The sequence below is a fragment of the Mycteria americana genome, chromosome 22 (assembly GCF_035582795.1).
Source record: "Mycteria americana isolate JAX WOST 10 ecotype Jacksonville Zoo and Gardens chromosome 22, USCA_MyAme_1.0, whole genome shotgun sequence".
Lineage (NCBI taxonomy): Eukaryota > Metazoa > Chordata > Aves > Ciconiiformes > Ciconiidae > Mycteria > Mycteria americana.
In genome coordinates, this window is record NC_134386.1 from 3,439,564 (window position 1) to 3,459,234 (window position 19,671).

The 19,671-nt window shown below is 65.6% G+C and overlaps 1 protein-coding gene across 2 annotated transcripts; it reads right to left on the bottom strand.

Moving 5' to 3' along the window:
* Window positions 1-2,343: 2,343 nt before the first annotated feature.
* COL1A1 (collagen type I alpha 1 chain) lies at window positions 2,344-19,166 on the bottom strand. Of its 2 annotated transcripts, XM_075522800.1 has the most exons (51): window positions 18,960-19,166; window positions 17,150-17,344; window positions 16,923-16,957; window positions 16,791-16,826; window positions 16,615-16,707; window positions 16,458-16,526; window positions 15,356-15,400; window positions 15,046-15,099; window positions 14,772-14,825; window positions 14,586-14,639; window positions 14,348-14,401; window positions 14,183-14,236; window positions 14,041-14,085; window positions 13,710-13,763; window positions 13,554-13,598; window positions 13,300-13,353; window positions 12,858-12,956; window positions 12,726-12,770; window positions 12,548-12,646; window positions 12,238-12,291; window positions 12,039-12,146; window positions 11,683-11,736; window positions 11,369-11,467; window positions 11,099-11,152; window positions 10,902-11,000; window positions 10,543-10,596; window positions 10,115-10,168; window positions 9,957-10,010; window positions 9,776-9,829; window positions 9,444-9,488; window positions 9,244-9,342; window positions 8,890-8,997; window positions 8,402-8,509; window positions 8,241-8,294; window positions 8,075-8,128; window positions 7,861-7,968; window positions 7,718-7,771; window positions 7,248-7,301; window positions 6,834-6,995; window positions 6,577-6,684; window positions 6,333-6,440; window positions 6,072-6,125; window positions 5,830-5,937; window positions 5,524-5,577; window positions 5,307-5,414; window positions 5,153-5,206; window positions 4,864-4,971; window positions 4,501-4,783; window positions 3,634-3,824; window positions 3,313-3,555; window positions 2,344-3,228 (listed from the first exon to the last, which is right to left on the bottom strand). In XM_075522800.1, exons 1-51 carry the CDS (start codon window positions 19,039-19,041, stop codon window positions 3,082-3,084), a joined length of 4,362 nt encoding a protein of 1,453 aa, XP_075378915.1. In that variant the 5' UTR covers window positions 19,042-19,166; the 3' UTR covers window positions 2,344-3,081. The 2 variants fall into 2 exon arrangements, with proteins under 2 accessions (XP_075378915.1, XP_075378917.1); XM_075522802.1 differs by lacking the exons at window positions 8,402-8,509; window positions 8,890-8,997; window positions 9,244-9,342; window positions 9,444-9,488; window positions 9,776-9,829.
* Between the last annotated feature and the right edge of the window lie 505 nt (window positions 19,167-19,671).

The window sequence follows — 19,671 nt, forward strand, 5'->3', positions numbered from 1 at the left end:
CCCTTTGCACGAGTGAGGGTGCGCAGCGTGCGCTGGTGCTGGGTGGTGCCGGCACGGGGACCCCACTGTGGGTGCGGGGGGCTTGCACCGTGGCGCACACGCATCCCGTGGCACACGCACGGTGGCACACACGTACAGTGGCACACACGCATCCCGTGGCACACCCATGGTGGCACACACACACGGCGGCACACACGCATGGTGGCACACACGCATGGTGGCACACACGCATCCCGGGGCACACACACACGGCGGCACACACACATGGTGGCACACACGCATGGTGGCACACACGCATCCCGGGGCACATGCGCATGGTGGCACACACGCACGGTGGCACACACCCATGGTGGCACACAGACACGCATGGTGGCACACACACACGGTGGCACACACGCACGGTGGCACACACACACACATGGTGGCACACACACACGCATGGTGGCACACACACATGGTGGCACACACGCACGGTGGCACACACACACGGTGGCACACACACACGCACGGTGGCACACACACACGCATGGTGGCACACACAGATGGTGGCACACACGCATGGTGGCACACACACACGGTGGCACACACACACGCACGGTGGCACACACACACGCATGGTGGCACACACACACGGTGGCACACACGCACGGTGGCACACACACACGCATGGTGGCACACACAGATGGTGGCACACACACACACACGGTGGCACACACAGATGGTGGCACACACACACACACGCACGGTGGCACACACACGGTGGCACACACGCATGGTGGCACACACACACACACGGTGGCACACACACACGCACGGTGGCACACACACACGCGTGGTGGCACGCCGGTTGCAGCCCAGGGCGAGCACACCCCCCCTGCCCCCATTTCGGTGCATCTCTCTGCGCCCTCCCTCACCCAGCTGCAACGTCTGTGCCTTCCCCCCCCTCTGCCCGCTCCCCAACTCTTCCTTTTGGGGGGGCACCCTGGGCCGAGTGCCCCCAGCCCGGCCTAGGCTGTCCCCCGGCCCCCCTTCCTCCCCTTGTTCCCCCCCCCATGTCCCCATTTCTTACCCCCATTTGGGGAGGGGACACACACCGAAGTCCCCTTCACCGTGGGCGCGCAGCGGCTCTGCCCCCCCCAGTCCAGCCCAACCCTCCTTGCTGGGGGGGGTGGGTCCCCCCTTCCTTCCTCCCCCCCCCCACCAGGGCAGCGGGGGGCTGAGCGAGGAGGAGGAGGGCTGGGGGGGCCGGCGGGGGCCGCGCTGGGGTGGGAGGACGGGGAGGACTGGGCGTGCAGAAGCACGGTGGGAGCAGAGCGGGAGAAGCCGGGACGAGAGCAGGACCGGAGACGAGGGGCTCCCAACCCAACCCCACCGAACCCACCCACCCACCCGGGACCCCCACCCTGACCCCCGAGAGCGAGAGTCGCCGGTGAAGAGCACCCCCAGGTTTGTTGGATCATTTCACATGCTTTATTTCAGCAGTCAAAAAAAAAAAAATAATTAAGAAGAAAAAAAAACCAAAAAAACAAAAAAACCAAAAACAAAACAAAAAACAATTTCAAATTATTATACATATACAAACTAGGTACAGACTCCGGGAGAGCCCGGAGCATCCGCCGGGAGATGGGCCGGCAAATGGGAGTGGGTTCGTGCCCCTCCGTGCCCGGGGTATGCGGGGATGGAGGGAGGGAGGGAGGGATGGAGGGATGGAGGGATGGATGGATGGATGGAGGGATGGAGGGATGGATGGGTGGACAAAATGCCGCTGGAAGATGAGACCGGAGCCGAAGATCCACCTGCTTAACCTGGAAAGCGGGGTTGTCCTTTTTCCCTTTCGAGGCATGGAATTTTTTTGGTTCTGCCTTGCGTTTGCTCCGGGATTTGCTTGCAGGATGCGGGGGGGGGGGGTAAATAGCACCTTTAGAAAATTCACAAGTTGAGCTGGGCAGCAAAGAAAGGGGAGGGGGGGGGAACAACCACAAAATAGAGGGAAATTAAAATAAATCAAGCTGAGTCGCGTCTTTGGAGGCTGTAGCACCAGGCGGTCCCAGGCTTGGGTGTTGTGGGACCAAAATAAAAGAGAATGAAAAAAAGCCCCGGGATAAAAATCCTGGGGGGAAGAAACCTCAGCGACTCCCGAGGGACCTTGAACGGAGGAAAATAAAAATAAAAGATCAACAGAGCAACAAATCGGGGCGGGGGGGGGGGAATATTAGAGAAAAATTAGCACCTTTGCTCTGAACCTGGCAGGAAAGTCCCGGCACGGCTGAAAAACCCCAAACGAACCTAAAAACTACTTGAAAATGAAACAAAAATAACCCCCAAATTTTTTTTTTTTAAAAAAAAAAACAAAAAACAACCCAAAGCACAGCGGTGAGGTAGCCTTCCAGAAAAGGAGAGTATGCAGCGAAGGGTCAGGTCTGCTCGGCGGCGGGGGCAGCGGCTGCTCCCCTGATGTGCTTGGGATTGAATTGATTTTGCTGCCTGAATAAAAATAAAATAAGAAAAAGAAAATAAACCAAAAAACAAGGTTGGGGGGGGGGGGGAGAGAAAGAGGGAAAACAACGACAAAAAGCAGATTATAACCAAGAGTTAAACATCTTCCTTGCAGCAAAAAATTAATATATTAATGAGATGCGAGAAGCGAAGAGGCCAGCGGGGAAAGGTCGGCTGGAGGGGGGGGATTCACCGGTCCCGGTGCTCCGGGCTGGGGGGCTCGGCACCGCGGGGGGCTTGGCGCGGCCGCGGCGGTGCTTTCGGTGAGCTGAGCCGCGCCGTCTTCGGGGCTGAGGAGTGCCCGACCCCGAGGAGGAGAGGAGGGCAAGCAAGCGAACCCACTTCCTGGTGATTTTGTTTGAAAAGTCATTTATTTTTTTTTGTTTTTGGTTTAATGCTTTGTTTTTGGGGGGGGTTTTAGGTTTTTCTTTTACGGAAACGCAAATAGTTTTAGAGACGCTGGATAGAAACCGACACAAATTCAAGTCCATGTGAAATTTTCTCCTTTTTTTTTGGCTGTTTTTTTTTTTTTTATTATTATTATTATTATTATTACTCTCTCCTGTTACGCGTGGGGCATCCGGTTTACAAGAAGCAGACGGGGCCGATGTCGATGCCGAATTCCTGGTCTGGAGCGCCAACGTCCATGGGAGCCAAATCGATGATGGGCAGGCGAGAGGTCTTCGTCGTCTTGTACTCGATGACTGTCTTGCCCCAAGCGCCGGTGTGACTCTGCGGGGAGCGAGGTCAGGATCAGCCCCATCCCCATAAAACGTCCCCACCACCAGCACCGCGACCGTCCCCTGGACCACTCACCGTGCAGCCGTCCTCGGTGACGCCGTAGGTGAAGCGACTGTTGCCTTCGGCCCTGATCTCGATCTCGTTGGCGCCTTGGAGGAGAAGGGCCTTCTTCAGGTTGCCGGTGTCCTGGTCCATGTAGGCGACGCTGTTCTTGCAGTGGTAGGTGATGTTCTGGGAGGCCTCGGTGGACATCAGGCGGAGGAAGGTCAGCTGGATGGCGACGTCGGCTGGGTTGGAGCCCTCACCACCATATTCGAACTGCCGGAGAAGAGGCATTAGGCACCGCAGAGCTGGTTGTCCATCCTAGTTGTCCCCCCTCATCATCCCCCTGCTCACCTGGAAGCCATCGCTCATTGTCTCGCCGAACCAGATGTGCTTCTTCTCCTTGGGGTTCTTGCTGAGGTACCAGTTCTTCTGGGCAATGGTGGCCTGGGTGGGGTAGACGCATGTCTCGCCCGTCTCCATGTTACAGTAGACCTTGATGGCGTCCAGGTTGCAGCCTTGGTTGGGGTCAATCCAGTATTCGCCTGCGGGGCAGAGGGAGGGGGGTCAGGGAGCGGGGAGGGAGGCGGGTGGCCACGATGGATGGAGGACGGAGGTGAGGAGCAGCCGTGAAGGATGGAGGTGAGGAACAGCCGTGAGGGATGGAGGTGAGGAGCAGCCGTGAGGGATGGAGGTGAGGAGCAGCCATGAGGGATGGAGGTGAGGAGCAGCCGTGAGGGATGGAGGTGAGGAACAGCCATGGAGGATGGAGGTGAGGAGCAGCCATGAGGGATGGAGGTGAGGAACAGCCATGGAGGATGGAGGTGAGGAGCAGCCGTGAGGGATGGAGGTGAGGAGCAGCCGTGAGGGATGGAGGTGAGGAACAGCCGTGAGGGATGGAGGATGGAGGTGAGGAGCAGGCGGGAGGGACAGAGGATGGAGGGGTAGGTGAGGGGTAGCTGTGAGAGATGGAGGATGAAGGGATGGTGGGTGGAGGTGAGGAGCAGCCACGAGAGATGGAGGAGGGAGGTGAGGAGCAGGCAGGAGGGATCTGGGGGGTGGAGCATGGAGCTGAGCAACAGCCATGAGGAACGGAGGAAGGAGGTGAGGAGCAGCTGTGAGAAATGGAGGATGAAGGGATGGAGGATGGAGGTGAGGAGCAGGTAGAGAGGACAGAGGGATGGAGGTGAGAGCATCCCAGAGGGACACAGGGACACTGACCGCTCTTCCAGTCTCCGTGGCACATCTTCAGGTCGCGGCAGGTACGGGCAGGGTTTTTACGGGTGCCCTCGGGGCTGCGGATGTTCTCGATCTGTTGGCTCAGGCTCTTGAGGGTGGTGTCGACCTCCAGGTCCCGGTCGCGCATCACGTTGGCATCGTCGGCTCGGTAGTAGCGCCCACCGTCGTGAGCCTTCTCCTGGGGCGGCTGGGGCAGGAAGCTGAAGTCGAAGCCGCCGCTGGGGGGGCCGGGAGGACCGGGGGGGCCGGGTGGGCCGGGGGGACCCTGCGGGAGGAGGAGGACGGTGAGCAGGAGATGAAGGCAGGCGGCTCTGGGCAGGCAGCGGCAGAGGGGCCGATACATACAACTGGGCCGACGTCGCCGGTGCGACCGCGGGGGCCGGGGGGGCCGATGGGGCCGGGCAGCCCGTTGAGACCGTCTTTGCCGGCAGCACCAGCGGAGCCAGGAGGACCCTGAAGGAGAGGAGAGGGGGTGAGCGCGGCCATCCCGCCCGGGCAGAGTCGTCCCCTCCAGTCCCAACCCGCGTCCCCATGGGAAAGCCGGTGACAGCAGGACACAGCCCTGCTGGGGGGACCCGCTCCCCCCGGGATGCTCCAGCCCTGGCTGGAGGTCGTGGCTCGGCCAGGGACTTACTCTTGGACCGGCGGGACCAGAAGCACCAGAAGGACCTTGTTCACCAGGAGAGCCCTGTGCAAAGCAAGGAACAAGAAGAGGTCCCATCAGCATCTCGCTCTGCTTCCAGGACGTGGGGCAGCACCCGGGGCCACCGTCACCCTGTGGGACTTACAGGAGGACCAGGTGGGCCCTGGAGACCGGAGAAGCCTCTGTGACCCTTCATGCCTCTGTCACCCTGTTCACCGGTTTCACCTTTGTCACCACGGGGACCTTGTGGACCCTGGAGGAGGAGGATGAAGATGTATTGAGCGGGGTCCGTGCCAGCCACTGCCCCCGCGCCCACGGGGACGCAGAAGCACCGAGGAAGGTGGAGGAGAACATCAACTTACAGCAGGACCACGAGCACCAGCAGGACCAGCGGGGCCAGCGGGACCTTGGGGACCCTGAGAGAGGAGAGGAGGGGACAGGTTAGAGCGTCCTCCGCCTTCTGCTGGCCCTGGCTCAGGACAGCGTCAGCCCCAGCAGGGCGGTGGGACGCCCGGCTTCCTCCAGCAGCGAGAGCTGAGCCCGGGGCCGGACCCTGACCCGCCGCGGGTCTGCAGGATGAGTCCTTGCTCCGCAACCGGGTGGAGCCCGGGGTGACCCCCGGGCCGGGGAGGGGTGCGAGGAGGGGTGCTGGGCAGAGCATCACTTACCGTCTCACCGCGATCTCCGTGCTTGCCAGCAGGACCAATGGGGCCGGGGGCACCGGGGGCACCGGGAGCACCAGGGGGGCCAGCGGGGCCGGTCTCACCACGGTCACCCTGTGAGGAGGAGGAGGAGGAGGAGGAGGAGGAGGAGGAAGAAGAAGAGGAGGAGGAAGAGGAAGAGGAGAGGTGGGTGTGGGCCAGCACAGCCCCATTGCCCCCTCCCGCAGCCCCCTCACCAGCCCACTCACCTTGGGACCAGCAGCACCATCGCGACCAGGGGCACCTTCAGCACCGGGAGCACCCTACGGAGGAGCAAAGACCCCCTCGTTAGGGCGGGCGGGGGCTAACGAGGGCCTGGGTGGCACCGTCCCCGCTCAGCCCACCACGGGCCCCGACAACGGCGGCATCTATGAGTGCCGTGAGTCGGCAAGTCCTCGGCGCAGCGAACGCAACGCCGGCGTGCGGGAATCCGTGCCCCCCGACACCGATGGTCGCCCACGGCTGCTCACCTCACGTCCAGCTTCACCGGGGGGTCCAGCCAGGCCGGGGGGGCCCATGGGACCGGGAGGACCGCGCTCACCGGGGGAACCGGAGGGACCTTGCTTGCCAGGTTCACCCTGCGGAGGAGAGAGGACGGGGGGGACGTCAGACGCCGGCGAGCATCCTCCGCTCCGGGGCCGCAGCCGCGGGGGCCGCACGGGTGAGTCGGACCCGGGGGGGGTCCCAGCATGGTCTCGCTCCCCGGTTACTCACAGAGGGGCCGGGCAGCCCAGGGAAGCCTCTCTCGCCTCTCTGTCCGGGGAGGCCGACGACACCGCGCTGGCCGGCGATACCTTGGGGTCCGGGGGTGCCAGGAGCGCCCTGCGGGGACAAACAGCACCTCAGGGTGGTGGCAGCGGCGGGGGCCACCCTCCCGATGGAGGGGACGGCCAAGGGATGCCGGGCTGGGGAAGGACGCTGCCTGGCATCCCCGGCTCCGTGGAGGGGGTCCGGCCGGGGGGGTGACTTACGATGGGGCCGTCAGCGCCGGGAGAGCCCTTCTCGCCGGGGGGGCCGGGGGGGCCAGCGGGGCCGGGCTCACCAGGGCGGCCAGCGGGGCCGGTTTCACCGCGGGGTCCTTTGCCGCCTTCCTTCCCGCTGGGGCCGGGGGGGCCGGGGAGGCCGATGTTCCCCTGGGCGGGGGGAAGGCGATGCCGTCAAGCGGCGGCCTGAGACCCCCCCCGGCTGCCAGCTGAAGGGCGGCCAGGGGTGTCCCAGTGCCAACTGGGACAGGGCGGCCACGTGGAGCTGCCTGGACGGGTGCCTGGCACCTCCCATCCCGTGTCCCCCCCCCCCCCCCGTCACCAGCAGCCGCCGTCCAGCATCCTCCCGCCACCCCCTCCCGGTCCCCCACCTCTCGCCCCACGGGGGTCAGGGGTACTCACAGAGGGGCCGGGGGGACCAACTCTTCCAGCAGCACCAGGGAAACCAGTAGCACCCTGGAAGGGAGAAAAGCTGGAGTCACCAGGGGCCAGATCCCGGCATCGCCTGCCCCCGCCATGGAGCTGGTCCAGGGGACCGTCCCCTGGCTGGGGGCCACCGCAGGGAGTCCCGGGGCCAGTGGCCAGGAGGAAAGCATCCATCCAGGGGGGGAGCTGGGGCCGATTTGGGGGGGATAAAGGCAACCGCCCCCCCCTTTTCCCCTCTGCTCCATCCCCACCATGGGATGAAGGTTGATGCCGTCCCCCAAGACGGTTTTGGGGGTGCAGGGCTGGAAGTGCCACAGCTCCCCTCTACCCCACGGTTTTAGGGGGACGGAGCGAGATGCAGCAGGGATGTTTGTGGGGTGTTTGTGTCCGGGGGGTCCCCTGGGGGCCCCAAACCCCCCCCCCCCCCCCATGAGACTGGTACTTACAGGGGGTCCAGCGCTACCGCGAGCACCTTTGGGACCAGGAGCACCAACAGCACCCTGTGGAGGAGGAAGAGGAGGAGGAGAGGGGTGAGCTGCAGCGTGGGGCCGGACCCCAAGCGGGTGTGGGGTGGGGGGGCGCAACTTACGGCGGGGCCAGGAGCACCGGTGGGGCCGGCAGGGCCGGGGGGACCGGCATCACCCTTGGCTCCAGCATCACCAGTTTCACCTTTAGCACCAGGCTGGCCATCGGCACCCTGTGGGAGAGCAGAGCGGGGTGAGCTGGGGTGGGGGGCACAGCATCGCCCCGGCAGGGGAGGATCAGGCCCCCGGGGCAGGGAGGAGTGAGGCCGTCGCACTTACAGGGGGGCCAGCAAATCCAGCAGGACCGGGAGGGCCGGGCTCGCCACGGTCACCCTAGGGGAGACGGTGAAATGGTGTCACCCCGAGCAGGGAACGGCCACCAACGGCCGTCAGAGGATGGCCACCCACGGCAGGGCCGTCAGCTCTAGGGTGGAGGGACACTTACGGGAGCACCACGGGCACCGCTGGGACCAGCAGGACCGGGGGGACCAGCTTCACCCTGGAAAAGGGGAGGAAAACCAAAAAAAGAGGAGGTCAAGGCTGTGGCGAGGAGGTGGCGGTGGGTACCAGGACACGTCCGTCCCCGGTGCCGGGGGACGGCCCTACCTTGTCACCGGGAGCACCAGCGGGGCCAGGGGGGCCGATGGGGCCAGTCAGACCTCGGAGACCGTCTTTGCCAGGAGCACCGTCAGCACCTTTGGGACCGGGGTCACCCTGGGAGAGGAAGATGATGGCGGGTTACCTGGGGAGGTCCCCTCCAGGGGTCACCCCCTCTCTCCTCTCCCCTTTGCACAGCAGCACCGAGGCAACCCCTGCTTCTTCATCCTCCCTGGGAGAGGCCGGGACCATCCTCCTCCTCCCGGGCTCTGGGGGAAGAGCTGGGCTCAGCTCCCAGCTGGCAGCAAGACTGTCCCCAAGGGCCACGCCCGGATGGGGACAGAGGTGGCACTGAGCATCCCCTCCCCGGGGGGCTGCTGCCCGCCGGCCTTGGCTTAGGGGAGCGCACCCAGCCCGGAGGGGACGATGGGGGGGCAACAGGCATAGCCAGGAGCAGAGGACCGAGGGGGGACATGAGAATTTTGGGGGACACGTACTCTGTCACCCTTGGCGCCTGGCAGGCCGGCAGCACCACGCTCTCCGGGCATACCCTGCAGACCGGGGGGTCCTTGGCCTCCGGGGGCACCGGGAGCACCAGCATCGCCCTGGGCAAGAGAGACAGAAAACGGGAGTTAGCAAGAACCCGGCACTTCCTCGGCACAGCAAGGTCCTCCCCGGCTTCAGCCACCGCGCGGGAGCCGATCCCATGGGACCTACTCCAGCAAAAGGGGGTGAAGCCACCCCCCCCCCCCCCCTTTACATCTGCACCCCAAGAGCCGCCTGCCAGGGACGGTCACCCGTCGCCCAGACATCCCCAGCTCGGCGCAGCACAGCCGAGACCTTGCACCTACCTTAGCACCATCGTTACCGGGAGCACCGTTAGCACCGCGAGGACCTTGGGGACCGGGGGGGCCTTGGACGCCGCGTTCGCCGGGGAAACCTCTCTCACCCTGGAGAGGGGAGGCAGGAGAGGGGCCGAGGCCGTCAGGGGGGCGGTGGGCACCGGGAGGGTGCCAAGAGCCGGCTGGGGAGGGAGCGGGGTTCAACTTACCCTGGCACCGGCGGGACCGGGGGCACCGACGTCTCCGGGGACACCCTGCGCGGAGGCAGAGGGGGCAGAGTCAGCAGGGGAGGGGGTGGCCCTGGGGACAGGCGGGGGGGTCCCCGGGATGCCCTCAGGGGTGGGGAGGGAGGGGGTCCTGGCGGGATGGGGAAGGGCTGGGGAGGGAGGGGGTCCCACGGTCCTAGGGGGATGGGGCAGGGCTGGGGTCCCCGCTGCTCCCAGGGACACCCCATCAGCAGCCCCCAGCCCCAGCTGGGAGAGGGGCGACGGGGAGGGGACAGGGACAGTCCCACGCCGCGGCCATGCTCGCCCACACTCACCTGCTCACCGGGCTTGCCAGCCTCACCGGGGGGGCCAGCGGGGCCCGGCAGACCCTGGGGAGGAAGAAGAGGAGCGATGAGACACCACGGAGGTGGGTGAGCAAAGCGGACGAGGAAAGGGGCAACGTCAGCCCCACCCTGGGCGGTTTGTCCCCTCGCAAGGGAAGGGGACGTCCCTCACCTGGAAGCCAGGAGCACCAGCGGGACCTTGTTCACCTCTTTCTCCAGCGGGACCCTGGGGGAGAGGGGAGAAGCATGAGGGGGGGGCAGGCAGCTCCCAAGCCCCTTCTCCGGCGGCCGAGTGAGCCCGTGGGTGGCCGAGGGCTCACTGATACTCACGGTAGGGCCGGGAGGACCTTGGGCACCGGCTTCGCCATCTTTGCCAGCAGCACCCTGTGGAAGAGGGAGAAGAGGGTGCTCAGAGCACGGCCCCAGCCCGCAGCCCAGCGATGCCCCTGCAGGACTCTGTGCACCCACCCCGAACGGGGTGCGGGGCTGGATGCGACCGTAGCATCCTTCGAAGGACGGGAGAAGCCCACGGCAAGCTGCCCGCGGCCACGTCACCTCCCTGCTGTCCCCGCTCCAAAGCCACTGGCAGCCACCGGGCTGGAGTCCCAGCCACCTCAACCCACTGCCGTCCCCGTCCTTGGAGCCTTCCCCGGCCCCAGCTCGGCCGTCCCAGCCCCAGCCCCAGCCCCAGCCCCACGGCAGGGTGAAGCTCCCTGCCAAGCCCCCGCCAGGCTGGCCGGGCTCCGGTGAACACTTACGACAGCACCGGGGGGACCAGGAGCACCTCTCTCGCCGGGTTTGCCGGGCTCACCCTGAAAGCAAGAGAGCAGGATGAGACCCGTGACGGGACCACGACACCGACAGGCACGAGCCTGCAGGCTCGGGCAGGCTGGAGGCTGCACCGGCACAGCCCTCCCTGGGGGGGGGGACACACACATGTCCCCTGAGCCACCCCTCCTTGGGTGCCTGCTCCGCACGTGCCCACCCGCAGCCAGCGTCCTGGGTGGTGGCAGCGGCCAGCGGGCAGGAATCCCTCGTGGACCAGGACGGCTGCGTCCGCCAGCCAGCGTCACCCCCAGCAGCCCCCCCGGGGGAGGCAGCACCCGTTGACACTCACCGCAGCACCTTTGGGACCGGGGAAACCCATCACGCCGGCTTGACCTCTGGCTCCGGGGGGGCCGGGGGGGCCGGGGCGGCCGTCTTGACCAGCGGGACCCTATTATCGAGAGGGGGGGGGGGGGGAGAGCGAGCACCCCGTTAGCAGAGCCCATGGCAAGCCAAGGGAGGAGCAGGGCATCGGGGGGTACAACTTACGGGGGGGCCAGTCTTGCCGTCGGGACCGGGGCTCCCGGGGCTTCCAGTCAGACCCTGCAAGGGAGCACGAGGTGGGTCAGGAGCTCAGGGCTCCAGGAGATGCTCCGGCGAACATCAGCCTCCTGGAAAGCGGCTTCTCCGCCAGCACTGAGAGCGCAGGAGCCGGCGGCCGTCCCCGGAGCAGGGCCACCAGCGCGGTGGCCGTGCCGATGTGGCTCACTGTTCCTTCCAGCCCCCCTGCCGCCGCGCCCACCACCCCGCCGCGCTCACCTTGGCACCGGGGAGGCCGGGTTCCCCGGGGCGTCCAGCTTCACCAGGAGATCCTTTGGGGCCAACGGGGCCGGGGGAGCCACGCTCGCCGGGGGGACCCTGGGGAGGGGTGGGAGAGGGGACAGGGGTTACCCCAGCTGCAGGACATCACCCGGGGACGGGGACAAAAGCCCTGTCACCAGAGGCGGCGGTGGCACAGAACCAGCTTCGCCACCATGTGGGGACAGGTGACGAATGGCCGGTGTCCCCACCGTCCCCCGTCGAGGACACGGCTTTCTTGCCCGGACAGGCAGGAGGGAGATGTGGGCACCCACCTTGGGACCGGCGATGCCATCAGCGCCAGGGAAACCGCGGCTGCCGGGAGCACCCTGCGAGGGACAGGAGAGAGGGGTCAGTGTGGGGACAGGGGTGACCTCGGCGGGGCCGGGGGTGCAGGGGAGGGATGTGCCAACGTGGGACCCGGCCACCAGCGGGAGCAGGCTGGTGGCCCTGCTGAGATGCTCCGCTGGAGACCTCGGTGTGGCACTGGAAGGAGCTGGGGGTGTCACCGCGGCGGGTACCCGTCCCCGAGCACCCACGAGGCTCCGCCGCTGGATGTCGGGAGATGGGAGGAGGACGGGGATGGGGACGGGGACGTGGCGGGGATGGGACAGGGGCTGCTCCTACTCACACGTTCGCCAGCAGGGCCAGGAAGCCCAGCGGGGCCGGGCTCACCACGAGCTCCTCTCTTGCCTTCCTCGCCGGCTGGGCCGGGGGGACCTTGGACACCAGCAGGACCCTGAGGAAGGAGGTGAAGGGATGAGCACCCGCGGGGTGCATGGGAGCCAAGAGGGGCCGAGCCCCCCGGGAGACGTGGGGGGGTCACTTACGGGTTCGCCTTTGGCACCAGTGTCTCCCTTGCTGCCTGGAGCACCGGGTTCACCCTGGAGGTGGAAGGAGAGAAGAGGGAAAAGCCGATTAACACCAGACTGATGAGCAAAGGGAGCACTGAGCTGCACCCCGCAGCAGGAGGGGGGATGCTTAGCATCTACCAGCCCCCAGCACCATCCTGCACCCGCAGGGCCGGAAGGCGCAGGGGATGCCAGAGGAGACATCTCCAGGTGGGACGGCAGCTTGGTGGAGGAGAAGAAGGGATCCGACCCCAGGAGGAGGCGGGTGGAAGAGTCCGGGGATACTCACGCTGTTACCCTTGGGACCAGGGGCACCGCTGGGACCCTGGGGTCCGGAGGGACCGCGGGCGCCGGGGAAGCCGGGAGCGCCAGCAATGCCGGGAGCACCCTAGAAGAGGCAGAGGAGGCAGTGAGGGAGCAGCACAGACCCTCACCCCAGAGCCAGGCAGGGGGCCAGGGACACTCACGGTTGCGCCCTTGGCACCAGGTTGACCATCAGCACCGGGGTTGCCCTGTGGAGAGAAAGAGGAGGAGGAGGGTTACGCCGGGGCCGGCAGGACGTGAGGCCGAAGGGCAAGGAGCCGTCAGATGCTACTTACAGCAGGACCAGCAGCGCCAGCAGGGCCGGGGGGACCGGGCTCTCCGCGGGCACCTTGGGGACCTTCGCTGCCACGAGCACCCTGGGGACCGGTTTCACCCTGGGGAAGAAGAGGAGGGAGGAAGAGCCGTGAGTGCGAGGGCTGCCCTGAAACCCCTGACACGGCCGGTTTCCCCCCCTGTCTGCAGCTCCTTTCCCACGGAGGCAAAGCCAGGAGGACTTGGGAGGACCCAGCCCATGGGACTTGGCTGGGGACGTCTCCGTCTGCCCCGCTGTCCCAGGCAGCAGCCAGCCTGTGGCACTTCGTGTGTTTTCTCATTTTTGGGCCACGTGGGGAACCCATTCGATGCTCAGTCCTTCTCCCCCCACCAGCTCCCAGTTTCCACCAGCTTCTCCCAGCCCAGGAGATGCCACCTGGGAGCAGACGGTCAGGCAGGTCCTACCTTCGCACCAGCAGCACCGGGGAAGCCGGGGGGACCAGCGGGGCCGGTTGGACCCTAGAAGGGAGAGAGGACACTTGTCAGAGGAGGGAACCCACCTCGCACGTCTGGTGCCGAGGAGTTTTCCAGGCAGCAGAGCTCTGGCCCCCAGCCAGGATGTCCTGGCCACGGTGGAGCCGGGAGGGGATCTCCCTCCGGAGAAGCCTCTGGAGCTGATGCCAGGTGCTGGTTGGGGAGCGGGTTTGGGAGTTACTTACAGGAGGACCGGCAGCACCGGGAGCACCGTCGTTACCGCGAGCACCCTGCGGGAGAGGAGGGACCCGTTAGTGATGCTCACGGGCAGGAGAGGTGGCCCCCAGCCCCCCCACGCCCCGGGCAGGGGATGCTCAGCCCTGCCCAAACCAGATACTCACAGCGGGGCCAGATGGACCGGGACGGCCTCTCTCACCGGGAAGACCACGAGGACCCTGGGGAGGGGAGAGGACACGTTTTCGTCACCGAGAGAGCCACTTTCCCCTTTTGGGGCCTCCTCCCATCCCCGTGCCCCCCTCTCCCCCCCTGCTCCTGCCCGCAGCGACATTTCCAGGGGGTTAAACCCCCTCCTCGCCCCGTTCCCTGGGGCATCCCTGGGGAAGCATCCCCCAAGGACGAGCTGTTCTCCCGTCACGTCTTGCCCCCCATCCCCAGGCCCTTTCGCTGGCCGAGGCTGGATCCCCCCGCGGTCCCCGGGACCCCGGCACTCACCATCTGCCCAGGAGCACCGTTCTCCCCGGGGCTGCCAGGCTCGCCCTAGGAGAAAGGACAACCTTGAGAGACCTGCTCCGGAGGGAGGGGACGGCAATGACCTTACCAGGAGGGCAGCGGCGACGCTGCCACGGCTCCTCACCTTGGGGCCAGCAGGACCAGGCTCACCCTTGGCACCATCCAGACCACTGAAGCCCTGGGGAGCAGGAGAGAGAAGGGGGGGGGGGGGGGGGTCAGGAGGGAACCCCCCGGTGAGGTGGGGCTCCCCCTTCCCCTAAATCTTGCGAGCAGGGGGGAAGGGACTCACTCTGTGACCCTTCATGCCCGGCAGACCGGCGGTTCCTGGGAGACCACGTGCACCCTAGGAGAAAAGGGGAGGTGGTGATGGAGAGGCTCGGGGGGGGCTGTCCCTGCACCCCCTTACCCCATCCCTGGGGGGGGGGGGGGGGGGCAGGCAGCTGGTGTCACATCCTTGCTTTGCCACCAGGCAGGACACGGTGGGGGTGTCCCCTCCTGTGAGGGCATCCCGGTGGGGAGCATCTCACCTGGGGGCCAGGGGGACCGCGCTCTCCGGGACGGCCGGGCTTGCCAGCTTCACCCTAAGGAGGACACTGGGTTGGTGGCACGTCCCCAAGCCAGGCAGCTCCTGCTCACCTGGGGGGCTGGCAGGGCCACCAGGCCCCAAATGGGGCGGGGATGGGGGGGGGAGACCCCATCCAGAGGCCACTTACGTCATCTCCGTTCTTGCCAGGGGGGCCGGCGGGACCACGGGGACCCATGGGACCCTAGGAGAGATGCAGGGCAGGGATGAGGATGCTGTGGGTGACAGCTATGCCCTGTCACCCTGTCACCCTGCCACCCAGGCTCTGGCAGCCCCATTCCCACGGATCCCGGCCGCGATGCCCCAGAGCGGGGCCAGCACGGCTGTGGCCGGGGCTGGGAACAGGCAGCCTTGTCCCCGTCCCTGCGGGACATCAGGCCGGAGGAGGAGGTGGCAGGACTCACAGAAGCACCAGGCTCTCCGGGTTCACCAGGGGGACCTTGGAAACCTTGAGGACCCTGCAGGTTGGTGGGGAAAAAAGAAAAAAAAAGGGGAAAAATGGGTTAGAAAATGAGAAGATTGGGCCTGAAGACCCCGGTGGCAATGGCGGTTCCCCCCCCCCATACAGCGTTGTGGGGGTGCACGTCCCCACGTGTTCCCGTACCCACCAGGAAGGGTGGGACGCCCTGTCCTGAGCTTGTCCCATCCTGTCCCACCCGAAGGGACCCTTGGGGCTGGTTGTCCCCAGAACGAGAGGGGGGAGGAGATACTCACAGGAGCGCCAGGAGGGCCGGGGAGACCGCGGGGACCAGCGGGACCCTGGGAAGGAGAACGGAAAGTGGTGACGAGTGGCTGCCATGTCGCCCTGTCCCCATCCCTGTCCCCATCACCAACCATTCCCTGTCCCCGTTTGCTGTCCCCATTGACAGCCCATCACACCCCACCACCATCCCATTGCTCTCTCCATCGCCACCCCGTCCTTGTCCCCATCACCACTCATTCCCTGTCCCCATTGCCACCCCATCCCTGTCCACACTGCTACACCATTGCCACCCCATCCCTGTCCCCATCCCCACCCATTCCCTGTCCCCATTGCCACCCCATCTCTGTCCACACTGCTACACCATTGCCACCCCATCCCCACCCCATCCTGTCCCCATTCCCTGTCCCCATTGCCACCCTATCCCTGTCCACACTGCTACACCATTGCCACCCCATCCCTGTCCCCATCCCCACCCATTCCCTGTCCCCATTGTCACCCCAACCCTGTCCCCATTGCCACCCCATCCCTGTCCCCATCCCCACCTATTCCCTGTCCCCATTGCCACCCCAACCCTGTCCCCTTTGCCACCCCATCCCTGTCCCCATCCCTGTCCCCATCCCCACCCATTCCCTGTCCCCATTGCCACCCCATCCCTGTCCCCATCCCCACCCATTCCCTGTCCCCATTGCCACCCCATCCCTGTCCCCATCCCCACCTATTCCCTGTCCCCACTGTCACCCCAACCCTGTCCCCTTTGCCACCCCATCCCTGTCCCCATCCCTGTCCCCATCCCCACCTATTCCCTGTCCCCATTGTCACCCCAACCCTGTCCCCTTTGCCACCCCATCCCTGTCCCCATCCCTGTCCCCATCCCCACCCATTCCCTGTCCCCACTGTCACCCCAACCCTCTCCCCATTGCCACCCCATCCCTGTCCCCATCCCTGTCCCCATCACCTCCAGGACCGACACCCCTCCCCATCCCTCCCACCGCTCGGCAGCATCCTCAGAACAGCCGGCACGGGCAGCGCTCCCAGCACCTCGCCCGGCTTCACACCTCCCCCCGTCCCCCCGTGTCCCCCCCCCGTGGGGACCCGTGCCACCCCGGTGCTCACCATGGGACCGGGCACGGCCATGCCGCCGGCTTTCTCGTCGTAGCCGTAAGACATTTGAGGAGCGAAGTTCTGCGGGCAGGAGGGAGAGCAGGGAGTAAGCGGGGCGCGGGCACCCCCGTGGGGGTCTGCACCACCGGGGACCCCCCCCCATACTCACTCCGCCGAGGCCTGGAGGACCTGGAGGGCCTGGGGGTCCCGGGAGGCCAGGCTGTCCAGGGATGCCATCTCTGCCAGGGGGGCCGGGGAGTCCCTGGGGGGAGAGAAGAGGAGGGTGAGCCCCAGCGGGACGGGGGTCCCGGCAGAGCAGGGGGGCTCTGCGGGGGCGATACCCACCCTGTCTCCTTTGGGGCCGGTGTCTCCCTTAGGACCCTGTCAGGGAGAGACGAGATGGGTGGTTAGAAAAGGAGTTCTCCAAAAATAGGTGGGGGATGTCGCAGGGTTTGGGGGGGGCAAGGGAGCCTTTACCTCTACTCCAGCGCTTTCTGGGTAGACAGGGGAGGCTGCGGGAGAAAGGACGGGCATTTAGAGGAGCCCACTGTGACCCACCACCCCACCCAACCCCGCACCCACCCCACAGCCCCGACACCCGAGGGAAGGATGCTGGGGAGGGGGGTGTCCAGCCCCGCTGCTCCCCGGGGACCAGCAGCCTGCGCCGGGACGGGGACGGGGACGGGGAGGGGACGACACGGTACCGTCGGTGTCGGGACAGATGGGGCAGCACTCTCCGAAGGGGATCTCGGCATTGGGGCAGTCGGAGGTGTCCTCGCAGATCACCTCGTCGCAGAGGATGTTGCCGCTGTCGCAGACGCAGATCTGGCAGGGTTCGGGTTTCCACACATCCTTGTCGTTGTACGTTAGTCCATCCTGTATGCAGCTTCCAGTTTGAACTGGGAGAGAGGGGCAGGGCAGGGGGAAGCGTCAGGGAGGGGGGCACGGCGGCGGCCCCCCCTCACGCCTTTCTCTTGCTCTCCCTCCCCTTCATCCCCCCCCCCCCCCCTCCCCTTCTCCTGCAGCGTTTCTGCCTTCATCTGTTTCTCATCAGCCCATCGCGGTGACAGAGGAAAAAGCACCACAATAAACTCTTCCCACATACGCTGGAATTTAAACAAAAACCTCCAGCCAGTTGCTACGTCCCGTGGCGGATGGGGCCAAGGCAAATACCCCCGCGGCAAGCAGGGGGCTGGCGGGGGGCTCGGCAATGCCAGGGATGGGGCTGGCACGGGGGGACGGGGAAGGGGACGGGACGGGACGGGACGGGACGGGACGGGTGCGATCGAGGAGCAGCCGGGTGGGTTGGCCCCAACGTCTAGGCTGAAATTAGATCCAGGAGGCTGCGGGATAGAGCTGGATCAGGCCAGATGGGTTGGGGAATGAGAGTCCAGAGACTGGAGGCAGGCGGGGGCTGACGTGGGGAGGGCAGGGCGACGCGCCAGGGCCCGGGGCTGGCCCCACGGCAAGGAAGGGTCCCTGGGAGGGGGCGCGGGGCTGTCCCGGCCCGCGGTCCCCCGCTCGGAAAGGGCAAAAAAAAAAAGGCAAAAGGCAAAAAAGCCTATTGCAAAAAGCGAAATGCAGAATGTAAAACGCAAAATGCAGAATGTAAAACGCAAAATGCAGAAAAACGCAAAATGCAGAATGCACGTTGTCGAATGCAAAATGCAAAATGCAAAATGCAAAATGCAAAAAAAAAAAAAAAAAAAAAAAGGCACCAAAAAAATCCCCTCCCAAATGACAAAATGGGGCAAAATGCAAAGGGCACCCCAGGCCTGGCTCCGTCCCAGGGTCCCCCCGTGTCCCCACGCCTGCAGGTGGCAGGCGCAGGCAGCCCAGCGGGGCGCAGGGGGGGACCCGGCGGTGGAGGGGCTGTGACCCCGGCCATGCCCCCGGCCCCCCGAGCCCCCGTCCCCGGTGCAGCCCCACGGCGAGGCCCTGGGACGGCATCCCCATGGCGGGGCGGCTGAGCAGGGCCGTCTGGCCAGCCCCGACTTTACGGGCTGCCGAAACGTTTTCCTTATGAATCATCCGAGACTTTTCTAATTCTTTCCTGATGGCTTTTGCAGATCCCGGGGCCGGGCCCCCCCTCTCCCCTCCTCTCCCCCCTCGCCGTTCTCTCCCGCGCTCTTTCCCCCCTTTCCCTTCCCTGCCTCCTCCTCCCCTTCTTCCCCGGCTCCCTCCTTCCCCGCCGGCTCCTCTCCACCCTTCCCTCCCTCTCCGCTCTTGGCAGGGCACCCCGCTTCTCCGTTCCGGCACAGACCCCCTAAAACCCCTTCACCCCCCAACCCCAAATCCCCCCAACCCACTTTTTCCTCCTTTTTTTTTTTTTTTTTTTTTTTTAACTCTCGTTTCCCCCAACTTTGTTTTCGCTCCGGATGCCAACCACCCCTTTATCCTTCCCCAACCCCACGGCAGCAAGACCAAGCGTCAAAGCTGCCGCCCGACCCCATCCCCACCCACCACCCCGCATCCCACCGGCGGTGAGGACCGTCACCGACGCCGACTACTTACTGTCTTCTTCTCCTTGCCCGCGGGTGAGTAGTACAGTCGCTGCTATCAACAGCAGTAACCGAGAATCCACAAAGCTGAACATGTCTAAATATTAGACATGTAGACTCTTTGGGGTCTCTTTTGTTCTTAGGTTGGGGTCATACGGGGCCGATCCGACTCTGGAGCTCCAAATCCAGACCCCAGCAGAAACTTCCTACTGCCCTTGCCCACTCCTTCGCCTCCCCTTATATACGATGCGGCGACGGGGAGAGGTGGGACCCATCGCGACCGGGGAATTTTGGACGGCCCCTTGGCCAATCAGCGGCACCCAGCGAGTCGGGGGGCACCCCTCGTACCCCCCCCCGTCTGTCCGTTCATGCACACGCATACACAGACACGCACACGCGTGTCGTCCTGAAGCGGGGCTGGGAGCGGTGGTTGTGGGGTGGATGGGAAGGGGATGCTGGGGTGGGTGGGATGGGGGTTTGGGGGGTTTTGAGGGGGTTTTTTTTTGGGGGGTGGGGGTTTTGGGGAGGGTTGCACATCCTGAGGTGTTTGGGGGCTGGATGTGGCCGGGCGGGGTGGGGACAGGCGATGTGGCACGTGGCACTTCGGGGACCCCAGTGCCACGCGACGCCAGGTGCCGCGCTGGGGGGTCGGGGCGCTGCAAACGCCCGCTCCCGCCTGCCGCCCCCCACCCCCCCACCCATCCCTGCACCCAGGGCTCCCCACC

Bases quoted from the DNA above. Each gene is read 5' to 3' on its own strand.
- COL1A1 (XM_075522800.1), bottom strand. From the start codon at position 19,041: ATGTTCAGCTTTGTGGATTCTCGGTTACTGCTGTTGATAGCAGCGACT. The intron at 9,343-9,443 runs GTAAGTTGAACC...TCCCCTCTCCAG, and splicing joins CCGGTCCCGCCGGTGCCAGG to GGTGAGAGAGGTTTCCCCGG. The intron at 7,772-7,860 runs GTAAGTTGCGCC...CCTCCTCCACAG, and splicing joins CCGGTGCTCCTGGCCCCGCC to GGTGCTGTTGGTGCTCCTGG.